This window comes from Carassius auratus, chromosome 28, assembly GCF_003368295.1.
Source record: "Carassius auratus strain Wakin chromosome 28, ASM336829v1, whole genome shotgun sequence".
Classification (NCBI taxonomy): Eukaryota; Metazoa; Chordata; class Actinopteri; order Cypriniformes; family Cyprinidae; genus Carassius; species Carassius auratus.
Genome location: NC_039270.1, coordinates 4,947,407 through 4,969,689, shown reverse-complemented (window position 1 = coordinate 4,969,689; position 22,283 = coordinate 4,947,407). Strand labels below are relative to the sequence as shown.

The 22,283-nt window shown below is 41.8% G+C and overlaps 1 protein-coding gene across 1 annotated transcript in view; it reads left to right on the top strand.

Moving 5' to 3' along the window:
• Nucleotides 1–22,283, top strand: part of LOC113047433 (uncharacterized) — a 66,094-nt gene that overhangs the window by 4,775 nt on the left and 39,036 nt on the right. Inside the window, exons 2-3 of the mRNA XM_026208795.1 lie at nt 20,883–21,227; nt 21,338–21,688. Coding sequence (XP_026064580.1) covers nt 20,883–21,227; nt 21,338–21,688 — 696 coding nt within the window. The remainder of the gene's footprint in view (nt 1–20,882; nt 21,228–21,337; nt 21,689–22,283) is intronic.

Sequence of the window (22,283 nt, the reverse complement as noted above, 5' to 3'; positions counted from 1 at the left end):
CTCCTGCTGAATGATTACTTCCAAAAGAATGCCAAACGTCACTGCCCCATTGTGCCTTCCAAAAATGTCTGAAGAACAAGAATGGGTCTCTTGTAACAAATAAAAATCTATATTAAATCTCTTGCAATACAAAAAAACAGCCTTTCGTTTAGTTAAATCTCGAATACACCTGACATTAAAAGAACAAAAATAAATGACATAAACTTTTAACAATTACAGAAAAAAGAAAGAGAAAACTCTTGAAAGCTAACGTATATGTAACTCAAAGGGTGCAAAGTTCCTATTTATTAACAATTTAACTTGGGAGATTATTATTATTATCTTTCTTCATCCCCCTCAACCAATTGTCTTTTAATTTGTGCTTACTTTATGGTCAAAAATCATCCGAACCAAACGGAAAATTGTGAAAATTATGTGGGGAAAATTTCGACACCATCATCAAAGGCTCTACTTCCCACAAAAAAGCTTTACAACCCTTCTCTCTGGCATCTTTCACCATGGGCCACAGGAGTTTTCGTCTTTCCACATCCAGCGCAGTCAGGTCCTTTGTAAACCGTAAGTGCTGCGCTTGAAGGAATTCACAGTTCTTCGCCCTTTTACAGAGTAGATCCCGAGTAGACCTGTTTGTAAACTGAATAATCGTTGTTCTTGGGCTTTTGCCGTGTTTCTTTCCGACCCAGTCTATGAACAATGTCCACATTGATCTTGCACCTTTCATTTAGTTCTGGAGCAACTGAACCGCAGATTCCAATCACCAGATGTTTGAGATCCTCAACTGTTTTCTCGGGACCACCATGCAACCTCAAATTCCATCTCAGCCGATATCTCTCAGCCTCATTGACTTTTCGTTCGAGCTCAGCAACTTTCTGCTCGTGTAAATTAGTAATTTTTTTAACTGCTTTTATATAATCTTGTAAGTCCTTAACTTCATTTAGCGCGAAGTCAATTTACTTTTTCAAGGTTCCAGTCCTGAGCGTATTTTCTCGAATCAGATTCTCCAGCTCTCATTAATTTTTTTAGACAAGAGAGTTACGATATTCTCTTGCATTTCAAGGTGTGATGGTTCGTCTTTCACTTTTTTGCAGCAAGTTTTTTCTGGCATGTCATCCATATCTGGCATAACGCTGAAGATCTCTCTCAAAAGTGTACGAATGATCTGTCATCTCAATGTCATTATTTGTCCCTTCATCTTGGCCTTTTTGTGTCTTTTAGAGGCAACCTTCTCTTTTCGTTTAATGGCACCACCAGAGCTGTTGATCGTACTCTGTTTCATTTTGTGAGAGGAAATCAATATACAACCGAGGGGGAACTATTCCAGAGCCTATCATCTATTTAACAATCCAATATAAAATTCAAGTAGTCCATAAAGTAAGAAAAAAATGTCTCCCTTTATAAATATTTGGAAAAAACACCCCTAAGACATCCGCACTTAAAAGAGACCATCTACCTCGGCCGCCATTTTGCCGCCCCCCAAGGACATTCGGAGGTCATTCGTCTGAGCCAGCTTGTGAATGTCCCAGTTTCTGACATTTCTGTCCGACACTTGAAAGATCCAGTCCTTTATCCTTTATCATCAGTCCTGACCAGTGTTGGGCAGTAACTAGTTACATGTAACTAAATTACATAATTTAATTGCTAAATAAATGTAACTGTAATATGTTATAGTTACGGAGAAAAAAAAAGTGTAATTAAATTACAGTTACTTATGAAAAAATGAAAATGTTAATGATTCCAAAGGGAGTTACATTTGAATATATACACACATATTTAAAATATGAGACACCAATGTTTCAGGAGTTGAAGACACAGAATGAGACACATGCTTATTCCATAACTGTTTTATTTCCTATTATGGTTTGTTTTTCAAGGCATTGTTAGATGCCAGTGTTTACTGTCAGAGCTATGCAAAGATTTGATTTCAAAAACAGTTTCATAGATATTAAACTATATCTTATGATTTTAAATCTGTATTTAACCTCAAAAAGATTGTAAAGTAAAAAGAGCTGCTAAAGTCCTATTTTGAGGTGGTTGTTCTTTAAAATTAAATTATTATAATCTTAATTCAAGTGAAGAAGGATTCTGAAAGTCTGACCGTAATCAGTGTTGAGTACCACTGTAACATTAACCATGCCTGCATTAAATGATTAAAAATAATTTTAAAACAATAGAAATGTAGAAAAGTATTCAAATGTAAATTACATTTTAAATAATTTAATTTGTAATCTGTAACCTATAACAATTCCAAAGTAACCTTCCCAACACTGGACCTGACACCTTGCAACTCAGACAAAGAGAGTTGAAAAAATCAAACTAAAATATAAACTCATTGGATTTTAAAGGGTATCATTCTGTAAAACGAAATACTGTTTTAAACTGTGATAATAATATGCAAAAAAAAAAAAAAAAATGCAATGTTTTGATTTGCAGATTGATTTTTTTTTTTTACTGTAGTATAATAGATTTGAATCCATTATAAAATGAAGTTAATATTGAATTAATAATTTTAATTTCTGGAAAAAGAAAATAGGAGTAACTAATTAAAAATGTCATTAAATCAGGTGTCTGTTTTCAGCATTTAAACATCAAAATCATGTTACACTTCAATAATATAATTGAACATATAGACCACAAGTAGGTTTATGCATGAATGAAGAAAATACAGTTGCATCCCAGGAGCTCTACTAGAATGTTCTAGAGTGATGAATGCAGCCAAGAAAAACATGAAGAAAACAAAGTGGAAAATTACACAGGTAAGACAAATACATTAATTATTTCCATTTACGTATTAAACTGTTAGGTAAGCTGACAAGTTATTTAGGAAATATATTATTTTAGTTATTGCATTTAAGACTGTTATACTAAATGCAGCCAAAAAAAAAAAGTCATAGTCACATTAGGAGATGAGATCCAATTAGGGGTCGATCAAAAGACCACATGATCGAATTACGTCACTTAAGGGCACGCAGCATGTAACCATGGCAACGCTCAGCCGCTAGTTAACGGTCGTCCTGGTGATTTCCTCAGACACGGCCTTGAGTTTTCGCTTTTGTTTGGTCAAAAAGTTATTTATACTTATTATATAATGTTATTAGACATTATAGCTGCCCAAACTACTGTTTATCTCCTAATGCTTACATTATATGAAAAGTTTAACTTTATAAACGTTTGCTGAAGTTGTACTGAGCGGCTGCTGAAGTTAGGCTATGTGAACACTTTCGAAGCTAACGTTAGCTTGAAATGATTAAACGTATATAATATAGACATATTGAACTTAAGTATTGAATTTCCATATGGTAAAAATACGCCTAAATGCGGCAAAAAGGCATATGTCTGCTAAGTGGTCCTCTTGGTCTAAACTGATTAATCTTTAAAAAAAAATTTGTCAGTGGATAAAGGATAGTCCTTGACGTTTAAAATCATAACACTACTGAATATGTTCATTTTGTTGTTTTAGGTTAGCAGACGGAAGAATTGCCATCGGACTAACCACAGCTGACAACCAGAGACATGCGGACACACAAACACACACACGAATAGAGCAATGCAAATGTACAATTGTTCAATTAAAATAAACGTATTTTGCTTCATACAATGTCTCTGTTGTCTTTGATTAGCCTAAAAGTACAATAAAATGACATTCAGAGGACTTAAATCATAAGGCCGGTGACACACTTGCGTGTTGCGTGAAAAATAGGCATCTTCTATTTCTAGCATGCACGCGCTTTACGCAAGACGCGTCTCACGCAGGCAGTCTGCAAGCTCTAACCTGTTAACATGGGAGCTGAATTAAAAATGGACACGCCATGCAGCTGAGACGCTTACGCCACGCATCCAGTGTGTCACCGGCCTTAGTCTCCTAAACATCCCGAATGGCCACTGCACGTCCTGTGAACCTCCCCGTGAATGTCCGGTGGACGTCTTTGCGAACCTCTGCTTCGAAAGTCCTGGGGACCTTTTTTGTTAGCTGGGATGTAGAGTACTTGCTCTGGATGGAGGGGTGGTTGAACCACGTAGAAAGAAGGATGGACCCGCCGGTCTGTGTGGGTTCATGAGATTTTGGGCACAAGTTGGACAGAATCCAGTTCAAGGGGTACTTTCGGATGAAAAAAATAAATATAAAAATTGAAGTAATTACAGCTGTATATAAGTATTTCTTTGTGTGTGTAGATGTGTGTGCGTATGTAAGTGTTTTACTAACTGTCAGAGGTAAATTCTGCCTCATGTAAAATCTGTTGGAATTTTATTTTAACCTTTGAACGTTGGCATGGAGGAAGGCGTCTCAAAGCTCCAGATACACTTAAGAGAAGTCTGGCTTATTATTAATCATCTGGCTTATTATTAATTGCCTTCAGGACACAGCGCTGATATTCTGAGATATCTGGCTCAGACTTTCTGTTTTGAGTGCGACACAGGTATTTCAGTTGTGCAGGGTGGGGGCACATCAGATCCAGGCTGTGTGCTGTTGGACTGGTTTTGGGTCAGTGACAGGGATTGTCACCTTTGGGTGTGCGGGAAAAAATTATAATAATAACAATTTATTGCTAACATATACTGCTGCTAATACTACTATTAGTAATAGCCTAATAATACATTTGAAAGAAAAAAATTTAATGATTACAATTTATTAAACAGATACAGCAAAACAGATATAACATCACTTTAACATTGAAGTTCACATAGTATGCAACACTACCTCCACTGGTGTTACCAGGGACTCAAGAAAAGCCTCTACACTGACATCCTCCTCACGTGTCCTATGTGACTGAAATTGCTAGAGGTGTCCCTGTCCAAGGATCCAGAAAGTTTAGAATGGACATAAACTTCCACCTTCGATTGCCTCCTGCTGCCCCTGAATCTGACCTCTTTCTCTTCATTTTTCTCTCTTTTATATGTGTCCCTTAGGTACTTCCAATTTTTACAACATTTTTCTACTGAAATGTATATGGACTAATAGATTAGTCCATTAAAAAAAAAACAACTGAGGCAAGAATAATATTCTGACTGCCAGACATAAACATTACATATACATTTTAATAAACAAAACAGTTTGCAAGCTAGGCTACATAGCTTTTTCCTTAATTCCCTAACTAGGATTCCAGGGTTCAGATTCGGCCGAATACTGGGCTTTTTGACGGGGTTCAGTTTAGGCCGATTTTTTTCCCACCGAACCGAACCCTAGGCTTGTGCTACGCTGATCAACGTCACATGGCCTTTGATTATGTGAAGGTGTTTACATGTGGACCGTTCGAACGTATTAGGCTGTGAGAATCTGAAAATGGAACTCATAAGCAAAAAAAGATTTGTTTGGCAGTTTTGCTTTCAACCAAAAGGCGGCGATTCAAGCCGAGCTACATGTTCAATTTGCAATGCTGATTTGTCTCGTGGTGGCAAGGACCCTAAGCAGTACACAACATCACTGCTGTTAAAACATTTGGGTCTAAAACATCCAAAAGAATATGAGTTGTGCATGAAGGAATCTACAGACAGCAGCTAAAATGCTGCATCTTCAGGTACGTCAGAGGAAGGACAGCCACAGCTTAAAACGTGTGCTAACAAGACGACCATTACTAGCTTTGCTAGCCCTATACCGAACAAACAGTGGCCCTCAGTTCACACACGAGCTAAAGCCATTCATGCAGCAATTGGGAAAATGATAGCCATTGACTTGCAGCCCTGTAGCATAGTGGAAGACACTGGATTCAACGAGCTACTCCATCTGCTTGAGCCACGTTACAAAATCCCCTACAGGGATTGGAGACAAAATCATCCCTGAACTGCACAAGTCCATCACTTCCCGCATAAAAGAACACATTGCCGAAGCACAAGCTTTAGCATTTACATGCGACATATGGACTTGTGAGTACAGTACACAGTCCTACATCAGTGTTACCTCACATTGGATTGATGCTGATTTTAAGCTGAGAAAAATGCATGCATATCCACTGTCTTGCCAGCTGTGATGATGTTGAAGCATTGTTCACAATAAAACAGACGATCATGGAATCAAGCAGATGAAAACCCGCTTGCTGAAATCTCTGTAGGATAGATTTGAGGGTAGCGAGCAAAATAGCTACTTAGTTATGGCAACAAGTCTGGATCCCAGATACAAGGCAAAATTTTGGGGAGTAACAGAACAGTGTCGATCAAAGTTGCTTGTGCAGGAGGCTGTATACCGTTTATCTGAATACGATCAAGACGCATCTGCTAGGCCTACTACTTCAACTGAACAGCCTGAGGAGGAACATGGCCCGACAGTTCACACTAAACAACACTGTTCATGAATCTGGGGTGGCTGGGTAGCAATACAGAGCCAGTCACAACGGGTGCAGACATGGAGATTTTTCGGTGAGCCTTTGATTCCACTTACAGAGGATCTCTAAGTGGTAGAGCAGTGGTGGACGACAAACCAGCAGCGATTTCCACTGCTGGCAAAAACGGCAAAGATCTACTTCTGTGCGCCACCAACCTCTGTGCCCAATGAAAGACTTTTCAGTACTGCTGGGGACATTCGTTCCCACACTCGCAACCGGCTGTCACCTGTTAATGCAGAGCATCTTGTTTTTTTTTTTGAAAGGAAACTCTCATTTCATGTGAAAGGTTAGAGGTTGTTCAATAACATTAATTTCAGTTAAGTCACCAAACATATTCTGATTTTTAAAAATCAATGAAAAACACTTTTCTTTGCATTGTTGCACTTTTATTGAAAGGTTTTGGTTTGTACTTGGGTAAGCATAGGCTTATGGCAATTGTCAAAATAGTTTTTCCCATCCTGGCATAATGTTGCCTATTCTATTTTTTATTTTTATTTTTTTTTACAGTTAAAATAAAATAAAATGCTAAATACACTGCTGTGGACGTTGTTAAATCATTGAAACTCATTGACTAAAGAATGGAGGGATTAATAAAACGTCCTCACATTTAACCTCAAGTTCTCTCATTATAATCAACAAAATGCATACGATGTAAAAAGAGAGCTTCATTAATCGTCAACTTCAGTGATTTTAAAAAGAGCCTTCTTTACTTGCTTTCATGTAATTTAAGTAAAGCAAAGAAAAAAAATTGCAGCCACATTTAAATGCAGGTGTGTAAAATGTCAGAGTGCAAGATTTGTGCGGTGCACATGATGCAGAATGCGACGTGCAGCATTAGGTACTATTTTCACTTAAATTTTTTCCTGATAATAAAATAACTGAAAATTGTGGTGTCTCAGATACATGAGACATTTTATATGTGTTTGCATAAATTCTTCTTTCAGAACAGTCCGTAATGGAGAGATAATTTTTTCTCTGAAACACAAAAACAACCCTTCTCTGCAGATATTGTTGCTTCTGGTTTGGGCATTGTAAATAAAAAATATATATGTTTATATATATATATATATATATATATATATATAAAGGGGCCGGGACTCGATTAAAAAAATTTATCTAATTAATTAGAGGCTTTGTAATTAATTAATCGAAATTAATCGCATTTTAATCGTATATAAATATTTGACCTGAGAACAGTGAGAAGTAACGGCTGTTTTTTTGTCACGTCTGTAATGCATGTGTATTTCCCAAATCTAAAACAGCCTATAAAACATGTTCATAGACAGATACTTTACTGATGTCTGGACTCTGTTTGGGATTTACAAAAACATAAAGAGAGATGGTTCAATATATTGGTAATTAATAGGTTACATTCTGTGAGAATTTATATTTCACACTCTAAAAATTATTGTATGGACGCAACAAATAAAGTTAACGCAACAGTTTGCATCTTTTTTTTTTTTTTTGAGTTAAGGCAACTTCCTCTGAAATTAAGTTATAATATATAATAAACTATATTGCGCTATACAGTAGTCAACATTTGAAGTGGATCAAAACCTTCAGTTTCCTAGAACCAAAATGACAGGCATTTGTCATAATTTGCCTTTTTTTTGACCCCCACAAGACATACACACAGACTCCTCCCCCTCTTCAACCCTACATCTGATTTATTTATTTATTTATTTACAACAAGCAAAAAAAACAGTAACTTGTTATTACTTGCACTACTGACTGTTCATCCAGGAACACTTTATAATCCATTTGCACACTGAAATATTTTCTATGCACTTTACTGTCCATTGCAATAGTGTAATTATGTCCATATGTTCATAGTTCTGCTTATAGTGTACATACACTTTTACATAATCCACCTGTATAGTATGCTCATAGCACACCTATCTGTATATCATGCTAATAGTATTTAAAATCTGTAAATTATGTTCATAATAGTTATCTGTATAGTAATTGTACATATTGTAGACCTTGGATATTCTGTACTTACTGCTTATTGCACTTCTGGTTAGATGCTAACTGCATTTCGTTGCCTTGTACCTTACATGTGCTGTGACAATAAAGTTGAATCTAATCTAATCTAATTGTTCTTTCATTGCAAAGTATGCATTTTATTTATTCACAGGTTATATGGTTGAAATCATATTTTAGTTCAAAACTTTAAGTGCCATTGTTGAAAAAATGCTTTATTGTCTAACGTTTCATAAACCTTCGGTTGTTATGCTATAAAATCCCATGCCATTTGTAATTTCACAGTATTTTCACCTCCTAAATTACTACCCCAATTCTATAATGTTAAAATTTACTCAGGCCGATGGAATTTTTTTAAATGACATTATTATTATTAGAATAATTGTAGCCTACAATAAATCAGTGAAGCAAAACAAATATGATAACTTTTTAACAGACAGGGGCCATATATTAATGTACATTATAAACTTTTGGATCGTCCCTTGTTTTCTAAAATAATAAACACTTATTTTCTACAAAAATAAACATGATAACATATTATAAAATCATAGAAATAATTAAAGCAAACAAAAGCTTTTTTTGTTGTTGAAAACTTGAAATTAAATACTATTAAACTGACTTTAAAATCTCAAGGAGTTTATAAGTTAAAAAGGGTAAAATGTCACAGTGCATGTTAAATAGCCTAAATCAGAGGTGGGCAAACGTTTTGACCAGAGGGCCACATCAAGTTTTGCAAACCAAGTGAAGAGCCGCATGCCAAATCCTTTATAAAGGAGCTTTTATTTACAGTGGAGGTATGCATGCAACATAAATTATCTGACAAACATTTGTCATATTAACTCATTAAAACAATTTTTTTTTATTTAATATGTATTATTGAGTCAAATTTACAGCGATCTCATTTGCATGGCTATTAGTATGTGTCACGGTGTCTGGTCTGTGTTTCCCCGGGTGTCCACTAGTGGTCTCACTTCCCCATAGGCACCTCACCGCAGGCACTACCTTTCCCACTAAGCCTTCAGATTTGCTCTCCTGTGTCATCGATCCCACTGTGGTGGTCTTCGGCACTGCCCTGGTGGGCTCCTGTCCTGACCGCACGGCTGTGGTGGTCTTCTGCTCCGCCCTGGTGGGCTTCTTTCTCGACCTCACGGCTGTGGTGGTCTTCTGCGCCGCCCTGGTGGGCTTCTGTCTTGACCGTACGGCTGTGGTGGTCCTGGTGGGCTTCTCTCTCGACCGCACGGCTGTGGTGGTCTTCTGCACCACCCTGGTGGGCTTCTGTCTTGACCGTACGGCTGTGGTGGTCCTGGTGGGCTTCTCTCTCGACCGCACGGCTGTGGTGGTCTTCTGCACCACCCTGGTGGGCTTCGGTCTTGACCGCACGGCTGTGGTGTTCTTCTGCGCCACCCTGGCGGGCTTCTGTCTCAACCGCACAGCTCCAGTTCCACCTGATCCACCTGGGATACTTGCACTGTCGGCTCGGCCCTGGGCCCCGAACTTTCTGTTCCCTCCTGGTCTTGTGTTTTGTTTCTTTTTTTTCTCTCTCTCTGTTTCCTTCTGTGGACCTGGTCCTCCGTCCCTCACCCTTGTCCTCCGCCGGTTCTCCTCCCTCCTGGTTTCCTTGTTGTTGTTTCATTTTTGTTTTTGGCACTTCCTGTCTCTGTTTCCCTCTATTACCTGGCCCTCCGTCCCTCCCCCTGGTCCTCCGCCCTCCTGGTCTCCTTGTTTTTGTTTTTTGCATTTCCTGTCTCTGTTTCCCTCTGTTGCCTGTTCCTCCGTCCCTCCCCCTGATCCTCCGCCGGTCCACCTCCCTCCTGGTGTTTTTAATGTTTGGGATTTTTTTTTCATCCAGTGAGGCATAAAACTGGTTAACTGATGCTGTCTGAAACTTCTCCTTCAAAGTACTGTCACACTGGATGTTGATGAGTTCCAGCTGTCTGTCTGGTGGTGCTTTCCCACTATCAAAAGATAGGGGGCATGCAACAAGTTCAAGCTCAGTCTAAATTTTAGCAAAGTCTGTGAAGCGACGAGAAAATTCTGCATGCAGGTCGATCAAAGTCCTGCTGTACCTCTTGACGTGGGACTGTGTTATTGGTGTGCTTAGTCCGGTCAGTGTAGGAAAATGAGTAAAATCTCGGCTGGATGTCGGTTTGGAGAACTGTACAAGTTTGGCCTTGAAAGCTTTCACATTGCTCTACAGTTCGTGCACAAAAACGTCCTTTACCTGAAGTCTCATGTTGAGATCGTTCAAATGCCTCAGTTTATCGTCTCCCAACGCGAGGTCGTTCAGCCAGTCTGTGTCTTGTAATTCGAGGAAGTCATCAGTTTTGCCAGTCGTGTTGAGGAACGTTGCTATCTCACCTTTTAGTTCCCAGACATGGTGAAACACATTGCAGAGACTTAGCCAGCGCACATTTGAATGGTACCAGAGGACTTGGTGCTCTGCCTCCATTTTGTTAAGTAGCTGAAAGAACTGCCGGTGGTTCAGCGCTCTTGCCCGTATAAAGTTGACAAGCTCCACAACCACTTTCACAACTTTTTCTAGCTTCAACACACTTTTACACAAGGCTTCTTGGTATATGATGCAGTGAAGAAATATCAGTTCTTCTGAGTTCAGGGTTTCTTCCTTTACTTTGACTTGTAACCTTTTTAGTAGGCCAGTGTGTTTACAGGTTAAATTTGGCGATCCATCTGTTGTAACAATTTCAGCTTTCTCCACGGCAGGTTATTTTTTTCAAGGCAGACGGACACACTGTCATACAAATCCACACCCCTGGTCATTCCCATGAATGATTCCATCCCGACGAGTTCTTCTGTAATTTCGAAATTTTCGTTTATTCCTCTGACAAAAATCAAAAGTTGAGCAGTGTCTGTGATGTCAGTACTTTCATCAAGTGCGATAGAAAAAAGACTGAAGCTGTCCGCTTTTTTTAGTTCGGAGTACAGCTTCTCTGCAATTACTTCCACACACCTGGTGATTGTTCTCCATGATAAGCTAATTTTCTCAAACTGACCTATAGAACCAGGACAAAGTATGTCAGCAGTCTCCACCATAGAGTCTTTCACAAATTCCCCATCCGAAAAAAGCTTGCTGTGCTTTGCAGTTTTATGTGCCACTACATAACTAGCTTTCATTACAGATTCTTGAATGGAGCACTGTTTCTTAAATGTATTTTGCTGGGCTTTAAAGTTTGTGGCAAGTTTTAATGCCTTGTTTGCCCTTTCTGCAGGTGACAGGTTGAGAGCATAATTCAAATGCTTGCTTGAGAAATGATGACTGAGCTTGTAGTCTTTAAAAACTGCAATACCTTCTTGGCATATTAAACATACAGCCTTCTGTCTGATTTTGGTGAAGAAGTATTTTGTAGTCCATTCTTCTTTGATCACACAATATTCAGAGTCCACTTTTCTTTTTTTTTCACCACACTCATTTTCATTCATTAACGTCAGGGTTACCGAGTGCATTCTAATTCTTCTGTAGGCGCTAACTGTACCGCGTGCTATGCTGCCATCAAATGGCATTCACTAGTATTGCATCAGATTAGTAATTCTCAGTGGTGGGAGGTAACGAACTACAACTATTCACGTTACTGTATTTAAGTAGTTTTTCCGGGTACTTGTACTTTTTTGAGTATATTTTTAAAGCTGTACTTTTACTTGTACTTAAAGTACAAATTAAGCAAAATAATCTACTTTGTTACGTTTAAATCATAGTTTGTTACGGAGTACACCCACAATTTGAATTGATATTCAAACTTTTGAAGGCACTTCAACAGCCAATAAAGATATCCGATTGTAAACACTGATATCTTAACCGGGAAAAGCGTTGCTGCAGTGGGTGAAGAGTTGATCAGACAGTGAGGGAGCTCAGCGTCATTTATGGACTCAGAGCTTGGAGAAACAAAATACATGGTAGTGTTATCAAAAATATCTATATTTTGATACCGATACTGAAATATCTGACACGGTTCCATTACTCATTTTCCACAGTATCTACCGAATATACACTTGATACAATCTGCGTCTCTATCTCCTTTCCGAGTGAGTTTGACAATCATCCTTCTCCTGTCAATTACAGTCTGAATGTCTACACGGGATTGCAGGTATTCCGCATAATTGTAATCATTCCCGCGCAAATGTGGCGAGGTCTTTACTGTAACATGAGAACACTGTCATGTAATCACAGAAAACTGGATGCGAGCTCTCAAATAAGCCTAACTTAAATGAACTGCTTGAGCGTAGACTGTGTGCAGTCGCGATCTCTCCTTGCTTTCAAAGTAGAAATTATTTATCTTTGCTCCTGGATTAAGTTTTTTCAAAATTTATCAACCATTCAGAATAGATCCACACCTGACTGATGAATATACCTCTAGAAATGTTATTGGTTGTAAGTGTAATGCACAGAAAGTCTTTAAACAAAGATGGAACTTTAATTTCTTTACAAATCTAAATTTGTGCTAGAAATGTTTTGGAATGGGATATTTGTCTGATTTGTACATATAAATATCCTAGTCTGTCTACTGCATCACTATATTTTAAATTCATTACAGGTCAAAGCCATTTGATGTTTATTTATCTACATAAATAGGCCTAACAGATGGTATATGGCTCTTAAATAACTGCTTATAAAAATTCAGTGTTGTCATATTTTGAATACCTCAAACTGAATTGAGGTCATTTATAATTTTATTACTTACTGTGTAAGCCTACTTGTCTTTTTTTCAGTTTGAAATCAAGCTTCCTTGTGCTGTAAATTACCCTATTTTAAAGACACAAATACACAGAATGAGAAAATGTTTAATATTGAGATTTTTGTAATGGTAATTGATAAAAAAAAATAGAAGCCTGTAAAATAATGTAAATAAGAGCCTATATAAAATCTGTTCATCGTAAATGTTCATCTTTTAAGAAGACTTGGATTAAACCAATTTCAAATCTATAAATAATGAGTGCCTTGAAAAAATATTAATGTCTATATGGCAATATACAGTATGTGATTTTTGCCAATGGTATTGAAAATGATTGTACATTATGAAATAAAAAATTAACCCTACTTGCTTTCTTAGTGCACACTACTAGTCTTGGCGAACCATTGAACCATGCAAGTCAATACACTGTGAAAAAAATTGTCAGCCATCGCTTCCAGCTCTGTAATGGTGCTCTTGCTCTGAAGAAGTCAGTTTGATGGCTTGGAAGAATCCTCTTGTTAAGTCATGATTTTAGGACTGCTGTTTCCGGGTCCAAGCCTCTACTCATTTCACTTGAGAATACTATCTCAGCAGCATTTATGAGCACTACTCAATTAATATTACATATTTAAGCTAAGCATTTAAATCTTCGCTGTGCACACTACAGTCTCTGTACTCACAATGTCATAGACACTAATACTTTAGCTGAATCACTGTCAGGCTATCTGGGATTTCAGTATGGAGAAAAAGGTTAGGGTTATAATTTTTCAGTTTTACATGACATCATATGCATATAAACGTGTATATGCACAATTTGTTGTTTTTTGGGGGTTGTCTGGCAGAGTGTTAGGACCCAGAAGCAGTGAAGCATGATGTCAGACGTGACAAGCAGATATTGTTAAAGGGGTCCTATTATGCTTTTTTTACTTTTTGAATTTTAGTCAGTGTGTTGTGTGTTTGCGCATAAAAAAGACCTACAAAGTTATAAATCTCAAAGTTGACTCCAAAGGTAGACATTCCATTTGGTAACACTTTATAATAACTTTCTGTTATAAGTCATTTATAAATGATTAGTTAACGATGAATTAATCATTTACAAAACATGACTTTACTTTCATAAATGATTAATAAAAAATAAGTTAACATTTTAGTAATTTTTTATTAATTCATTTATAAGTCACTTATAAGTTATTAGTTTATGATGAATGAATCATTTACAAAACATGACTATATGTTCATAAATGATTCATGACTGGTATGCTGACGATTTACAAATATGTTGTAAGTTATATTAAAAAAAGTTTAAATCACGAAATAAATCAAACTGATCATTAGTAGATGGTTTCTAAGTGAGCTGGCCAGGAAAAGACAGCAGGGTAGAGAGGCTCAGTGCCCGGATTTGGGAGAGCTCACACCGGCCCAGCACCCACATGCCTCACCCCCTCCTGTGAGAGAGCCATCCCCCTTCCTCTTCTCACGGCCAGAGCAGCATCCCTTGGCTGAAGCGAGCAACCTTGTCTCTTTTAGCGGATCAGAGGACGAGCAACTTGATGACTTAATGTCACTCGCGGCTTCCGAAACAGAGGCTTGGGCCGGTGATACTGACCCCGCCCACATGCCATCACTTGAGCCCATCGACACCAGAGCTGGGATGGATGCCAAGCTTTTCTGCGCCCCCCACCAGCACTCTGTCCCGTTATTCCCTGAAGTTCATGACGAGCTGACTAAGTCGTGGCGCGCCCCCTTCTCGACCCGCTTACGCACTACCTCCTCTGCAGCTCTCACTTCAGTGGATGGCTCTCAGGAGAATGGCTATAAGCTAATGCAGGCCCTGGACGAGGCCGTGGATGCTCACCTCTGACCACCCCCACCCCCGCGGCTGTGGGGTGGAAAAGCAAGAGAGCCCTTCCCTGGCAGAGCCTATACTTCTGTGGGACAAGCTGCTTCAGCGTTGTACATGATGGCCATTCTTCAAGTGTTTGAGGCAAAGCTTCTCTGTTCCCTGGATGAGTCTAGCTTTGACGCACCCGCCTTTGGGGATTTGGCCCTGCGTGCCACGAAAGTCACAACCCAGGCCATCGGACATTCCATGGCCAACCTGATTGTGCTTGAGCGCCACTTCTGGTTCAACTTGACTGAGAGCAAAGAGAGCGACAAGGTGGCCTTTCTCCATGCCCCAGTCTCTCCATCTGGTCTCTTCAAGCCAGCTGTAGAGGGATTCACGGAGCTTTCACTGCAGCACAGAAGTTGTCCCAGGACATGCAACACTTCTTCCCCCCTCCAGCTTTGCTTCTGCCTCGAGTTGCCCCAGGATTACGCCAACTCAGCATCAGAGCAAGCCTGCCGCCTCTACCTCACAGGGGGTGCCCCCAAAGGAGCAGCATCAGCAAGCTAGCCCCGCTAAGCACGTTAAACCGCTGAGACGTCAGGGCCCCTGGCAAAGGATTGTGCTGGACCCGACGCCCTCCAAATGTTCCTGATCATTGAGGAAGAAAGAGGAAGGCGCAAAGTCCCACCACGGCCGGACCACCCCAAAAGCTCTCTCGCCTGCCTGCCCTGTCACCTGGGCCCACTTTTGTTGCCCCCATGAAAAGTGCCATTATTATGGCGAACAGAAATATTTCACATTTTCAAAAAGAGAACATTTTTCCTCTTCCACACTCGTCAATGTTCAGGCCCCTGTTCAGCGGCCTGCCATCCGACGCTATCCAGCCTCTTGTCACACGGCCAAGGCCTGGCAGGCCATCCCCGGAGTGTCCAAATGAGTTTTGGGGATAATAAAACACGGCTACTCACTGCAGTTTGCCCGAAGACCCCTGCTTTTCTGTGGGGTGATTCGCATTTTGGTAGAATCGGATGGCGCTCAGGTCCTCCGCACCGAAGTAATGACTCTGCTAAGGAATGGAGCCATAGAACTAGTTCCTCCCTCATAAAGCGGATCAGGGTTTCTACAGCCGTTATTTCCTTGTCCCCAAGAAAGATGGTGGTCTCAGACACATCTTAAACCCCAGGCTCCTGAACCTCTCCCTCATGAGATGGAAGTTCAGGATGTTGACATTGAAACAGATCCTCACGCAGATTTGCCCCTAGGACTGGTTCTTCTCACTGGACCTGAAAGATGCTTACTTTCACATCCAGATACCCCCCAATCACAGACGATTCTTGAGATTCACGTTTGAGGCTTACCAATATACAGTCCTTTCCTTCGGGCTGTCTCTAGCTCACCGCACTTTTACGAATTGCATAAACGAGGTGCTTTCCCCTTGGAGACAGATGGGAATCCGTGTTCTGAAGTCTCTCGACGACTGGCTCATTCTAGCCCGAATTCTAGCGCGCTCTGGTAATTCAGCAGCTCGCAGCTTCCGCCAGGAACAAAGCCTGTTTCCCTCTGAAGATCTTTCAGAGGATGCTAGGGCTGATGGCTTCTGCCTCCCCAGTTTTACAGCTCAGCCTCCTACGAATACGGCCCCTTCAATACTGGCTGAAACTCCGGGTCCCACCTCATGCTTGGCATTATGCCCACTTTTGCATCAGGGTACATTGGTCATCAATGGAGGGTCTTGAGGTGGAATGGAGAAAAACACCCTCCCAGTGAGCCCTGCATGACTTGAGTTTGGACCCAATGACTCAAAGCACAGGTAATTTCCTCTCGGCACTGACTCCTTTGTCAGGCGAGCAAGAGCTGGAATTACTCTGCCCGCTGATGGCTTTGAGGATATACATTGAGCGGTCACAGCCGTTCCTGCAATCTGACCAGCTTTTTGTCTGCTTTGGTGGCCACACTAAGTGGTCTCAAAGCAGCACCTCTCGCATTGGATAGCAACGACGCTATTGCTCTGTGTTACTCCTCTATGGGCCTTGAGTAAGAGCCCATTCCACTAGAGGGATGGCCTCTTCTTGGGCCTGGTCTAGTGGTGTCTCTATCAAGGACATCTGTGAGGTGGTCGGCTGGTCCTCGCCGTCCACTTTTGTCAGATTCTATAACCTGGACATCCCGACCTTGATTGCTCTGGTCCTTTCGGTATGACAACGACTGTCTCTATCAGACTACATCATCATGCCAACTCCAGGGAGCTAGCTCCCTCTTAGAAGTGTAGTGTAAAGGGTTCAACGCCTCCGGCCCTCTCACTTGTCCCCTGGACCCCAAGGTGTCCAAGACAAGTCTTGCTGTTCCCTACAGTAGCACGGTGCATACGCATTATGAGTGAAGTATGGAAATGGAACACACTCGCTTATGAACGTAACCTCGGTTCCCTGAGATATAGATTGAGTACTGCCTTATATGCCATGCCACGAGGCTGCGGCTTCAGTGTCGTCGCTTCTGTCGTATGACCTGATTTCCTCTGGCAATTTGCCTGCTTATGTAGCCATTCGCTCTGCCCATTTTGGCTGGCTTTGGTGCACTGCATCGCCGCAACGCTTTCATTGGTTTAAAAAAGTTAAACCACAGATTAAACCAATGGCAGTGCAGTTATTTACTGCGTTATTGAAAAAAGGCTTCAGTATCGAGAAAAAAAGGAGCTCTTCCCCATATGCAGTACTTGTTCTGTATCTCAGGGAACAGATGTTACATTCATAACGTTTTCCAGAAGAACGGCAACATTTGCTATCTGACCTAAATTCATAAAATATATATACACATCGAAACATATACATTAAATCACGTCTAAAGTGAAATAAAATACATTGTAGATTTCTAAAAATTAAAACTAGAACACTGACATGAACAAAACAAGTTAAGTTTACACTGCATTTGGAATATTATGATATATTTACAAACGAAGACACATCATTTCTCCTCCAATGCTGTCTCTGGTGAATCAGCTGCAGTGTTTGGAGACTCTGAAATCAGAAGGGCAGAATGTGTCAATGGGGAAATATGTTACCAACTAAAGAACGCTAGCAAAACTAACATTAATTAATAAACATGTATATTGTACTAAAAGCTAACTTTTAAAAATGTATGTAGCAGCTGCTAAGTTACCAGTTAGCGGTTTATAAAGATATCTAGACTAATTTTACAACATAATTCCTTTAATTGAAAACCATAACCAGTGTATTAGAGAAATGTCATGATCCTGCCCTCGTGTCCTTGATTTTTCCTAGTCTTGAGGCAGGATCATGGCAGACCCATGTTTTGTGTACAAGCGCATGGCCTTGTCTTTGGGCCATGTGCTTGTGTTGTCTCGTTCCCTTGCCCCGCCCCCCTTGTTAACCTAGTCGTGTCTTGATTGTCCCATCTGTGCCACCTGTCTCGTCTTGATTGTTCCCCCTATTTAGATCTCCTAGTGTGCTCTGTCTTGCGTCGGTTCATTGTCATTGTGATTTGTGTACTACTTATGTGTTCTACCCTTGTGATTGTACCTCTGAAGTCCCTGTATAACCGTGAGTGTTATTTGTAGTTAGTGTTCTCTAGTTTTGAGTCTTTGTTTATCTTGTCTGATCAGTCCTGTTTAGTATTTGTTGTATCTGCCCTAGTCCTGTTTTCCCCCTCGTGGGTTTTTGTTTTCCCCTTTTTGTAATAAACCCTTTGTTTGAGAATCCCTGTCTGCACCTGAGTTCCTCCCTTACCAAGAACCTGACAGAATGAACCGACCCGAATGGAACTCAGCGGACAGGAGGCAATGCTGGACGCCCGTGCCAGCAGCGTCGAGAGCTGGCGTGCCCGTGCCAGCAGCGTCGAGAGCTGGCGTGCCCGTGCCAGCAGCGTCGAGAGCTGGCGTGCCCGTGCCAGCAGCGTCGAGAGCTGGCGTGCCCGTGCCAGCAGCGTCGAGAGCTGGCGTGCCCGTGCCAGCAGCGTCGAGAGCTGGCGTGCCCGTGCCAGCAGCGTCGAGAGCTGGCGTGCCCGTGCCAGCAGCGTCGAGAGCTGGCGTGCCCGTGCCAGCAGCGTCGAGAGCTGGCGTGCCCGTGCCAGCAGCGTCGAGAGCTGGCGTGCCCGTGCCAGCAGCGTCGAGAGCTGGCGTGCCCGTGCCAGCAGCGTCGAGAGCTGGCGTGCCCGTGCCAGCAGCGTCGAGAGCTGGCGTGCCCGTGCCAGCAGCGTCGAGAGCTGGCGTGCCCGTGCCAGCAGCGTCGAGAGCTGGCGTGCCGCCGCGGAGCTGGCCCGAGCCAGCAGCGGTGAGCGTGCCCGAGCCAGCAGCGGTGAGCGTGCCCGAGCCAGCAGCGGTGAGCGTGCCCGAGCCAGCAGCGGTGAGCGTGCCCGAGCCAGCAGCGGTGAGCGTGCCCGAGCCTGCAGCGGTGAGCGTGCCCGAGCCAGCAGCGGTGAGCGCTGGCGTGCCCGAGCCTGCAAAGAAGAGAGCCTTATTCAAGTCTGCAGTCGTGAGAGCGGAGGAGAGAGCCGCGGCCGACTCTGCAGCAAAGACTCTTGTACTGTCTGTCTCATCTCGTAAGGAGATGCCAATTGTCCTGGCTGCTAAAGCCTTTTCTGATTATTTGTCTAGTCTTGTCCGTATCCTGGAAATCCCCACCAGTCCTGTCTTGTCCCCTGACCCTGTTCCCAGAAGTCCCAAGTGTCCAGCCGTTGTCTCCCCGTGTCCTGTTGATGTGGCCCCGTGTCCTGTTGATGTGGCCCCGTGTCCCGTTAATGTCCCCCCGTGTCCTGTGGTCCCCCCGTGTCCAGTAGATGTTGCCCCGTGTCCCGTAGATGTCGTCTCCCCGTGTCCCGTGAGTGTTGCCCCGTGTCCCGTGGATGTAGCCCCGTGTCCAGTGAATATTGCCCCGTGTCCCGTAGATGTCCCGTGTCCTGTTGTCTCCCCGTGTCCAGTAGATGTTGTTCCCCCTTGTCCAGCTGTCGTCTCCCCGCGTCCCGTAAGTGTTGCCCCGCGTCCCGTGTCTGCTCCTGTCATGTCCTCGGCCAGCTGTCCCGAGACCCCTCCCCGCCCCTCACCACCCAGACCTGCCCGTACCCCCCGTCGTCAGCCTTCATCCTGTCCTCCTAAAATCCCTACCCCTCCCACCCACCCTGGCCTGTCCCCCATGAACTTTGTGCTCCCGCCTCCTCCCCTTCCCTGTTTGTTTTTTTTGTTATGTCACCCTAACCCTGCCATTGTGTTTTCATGTTTGCCTTTGTTATTATTAGTCATGTCTTGTTGGTTTGTGTCGGTGTCCCAGTCCGTCATGTCAGTCATGTCCCGTGTTTGATGTTCCCTTGAGGAGCGTCTGGAAGCCGCTCCTTAAGGGAGGGGTTCTGTCATGATCCTGCCCTCGTGTCCTTGATTTTTCCTAGTCTTGAGGCAGGATCATGGCAGACCCATGTTTTGTGTACAAGCGCATGGCCTTGTCTTTGGGCCATGTGCTTGTGTTGTCTCGTTCCCTTGCCCCGCCCCCCTTGTTAACCTAGTCGTGTCTTGATTGTCCCATCTGTGCCACCTGTCTCGTCTTGATTGTTCCCCCTATTTAGATCTCCTAGTGTGCTCTGTCTTGCGTCGGTTCATTGTCATTGTGATTTGTGTACTACTTATGTGTTCTACCCTTGTGATTGTACCTCTGAAGTCCCTGTATAACCGTGAGTGTTATTTGTAGTTAGTGTTCTCTAGTTTTGAGTCTTTGTTTATCTTGTCTGATCAGTCCTGTTTAGTATTTGTTGTATCTGCCCTAGTCCTGTTTTCCCCCTCGTGGGTTTTTGTTTTCCCCTTTTTGTAATAAACCCTTTGTTTGAGAATCCCTGTCTGCACCTGAGTTCCTCCCTTACCAAGAACCTGACAAGAAATGGGTTTTAATCTTTTTTTCTTTTCAATCAAAGGTAAAAAGAAAAGTTTCTGTGCTCCAGTAATACACATTTTTTATACAAAGGAATTTGTACAGCAAATTTCTACATGGCAGAAAGAAGTAATTTCTGTATTTATAGCTGTTAAATGCTGAGCATCCTGGTGTTTTATTTAATAAATATTGTTTATTCAAATTTTAGGGTTGACTGTACATGGTCCCCCTGGTCCTCTGGTTGCTCCTCTGGGATCTTCAGTGGTATTGCCCTGTTATGTTGATGAGCTTTCATCAATGGAGGGTCTTGAGGTGGAATGGAGAAAAAAAGGCTCAGAGACTTTGGTTCATCTGTTTCTAGAGGGTGAGAGTCGACCAGAGGCCCAGCAGCAGGATTATCATGATAGAGCTCATTTCTTTACTGATCAGATTCAACATGGAAACTTCTCCCTCCGTCTGAACAATCTGAGAGCTGAAGATAAGGGGCAATACACATGTACAGTTCACAGTCAGCAGGATTCTGGTGAGACTGTGGTTCAAATAAAAGATGTTGGTGAGTCTGGATCAGAGTTCCATAATTTTCATGATAAAAAAAGGAATACTGTACATAAAATTCAAACTATGTTGTATCTGATGTTGGAACTGTTTATTTAATTATTTCAGAGCGTTTGCTAGTATCAGGATCGAGTCGCTCCATATCTGTGTCTGTGGGTGAAGACGTCACACTTAACTGCTCTGTAGACTCTCACATCCCACCTGAACATTTTGAAGAAGTTTCATGGAGGAAAACAGATGAAGATATTCTGGTTCTGCTCTATCAAATGAATAAGACTTTTCCAGATTCATCAGATGAGAGATACATAGATAGAGTTGAGTTCTTCACTGCTGAAATCCCTAAAGGAAACTTCTCTCTCAGACTGAAGGGTGTCAGAACTGAGGATAAAGGAGTTTACATGTGTCAAGTGTTTGCTGAAGGACTTTCAGCCAATGCAACTGGAGTACTGAATCGGATGGGTGAGTAACAGATTAACATAAACATTACACAACTGAACTAACTGGCAAACAAACCAGTTTACTCTTTCAAGTCAATACAATAGATGAATACATTTTTGGTTTAGGTTTTTTTTTTTCTTTTTTTTTTTTTAAAGCTGCAAGGAATTGTAAGAAAGTAAGTACAGTGCATTCAGAAAGTATGCAGAGCCCCTTCACTTTTGCAGTTTTATGATGTTGCAGCCTGTTAGTACAATCGTTTAAATTCAGTACCCCATAATGGCAGAGAATTTTAAAAATGTCTGTACATTTCTGTAAGAGAAAAAAAACCCTGAAATATCACATTTACATAAGAATTTAGACCCTTTGCAACAACACTTGAAATTTAGCTCAGGTACTTCCCATTTCTCTTGATCTCTGTTGAGATGTTTCTACACCATGATTGGAGTTATCCTATTGCAAATTAAATTTATTGGATATGATTTGGAAAGACACACACCTCACTATAGAGATCGCTAATGTGTCGTCATCATGACGTATTCCCAGTGGTGAACGCAAAGCATTTTGGGAATCTGCGGCACAAACATAACGCGGCAGACTTCTTTGCATGGAGGGAAGA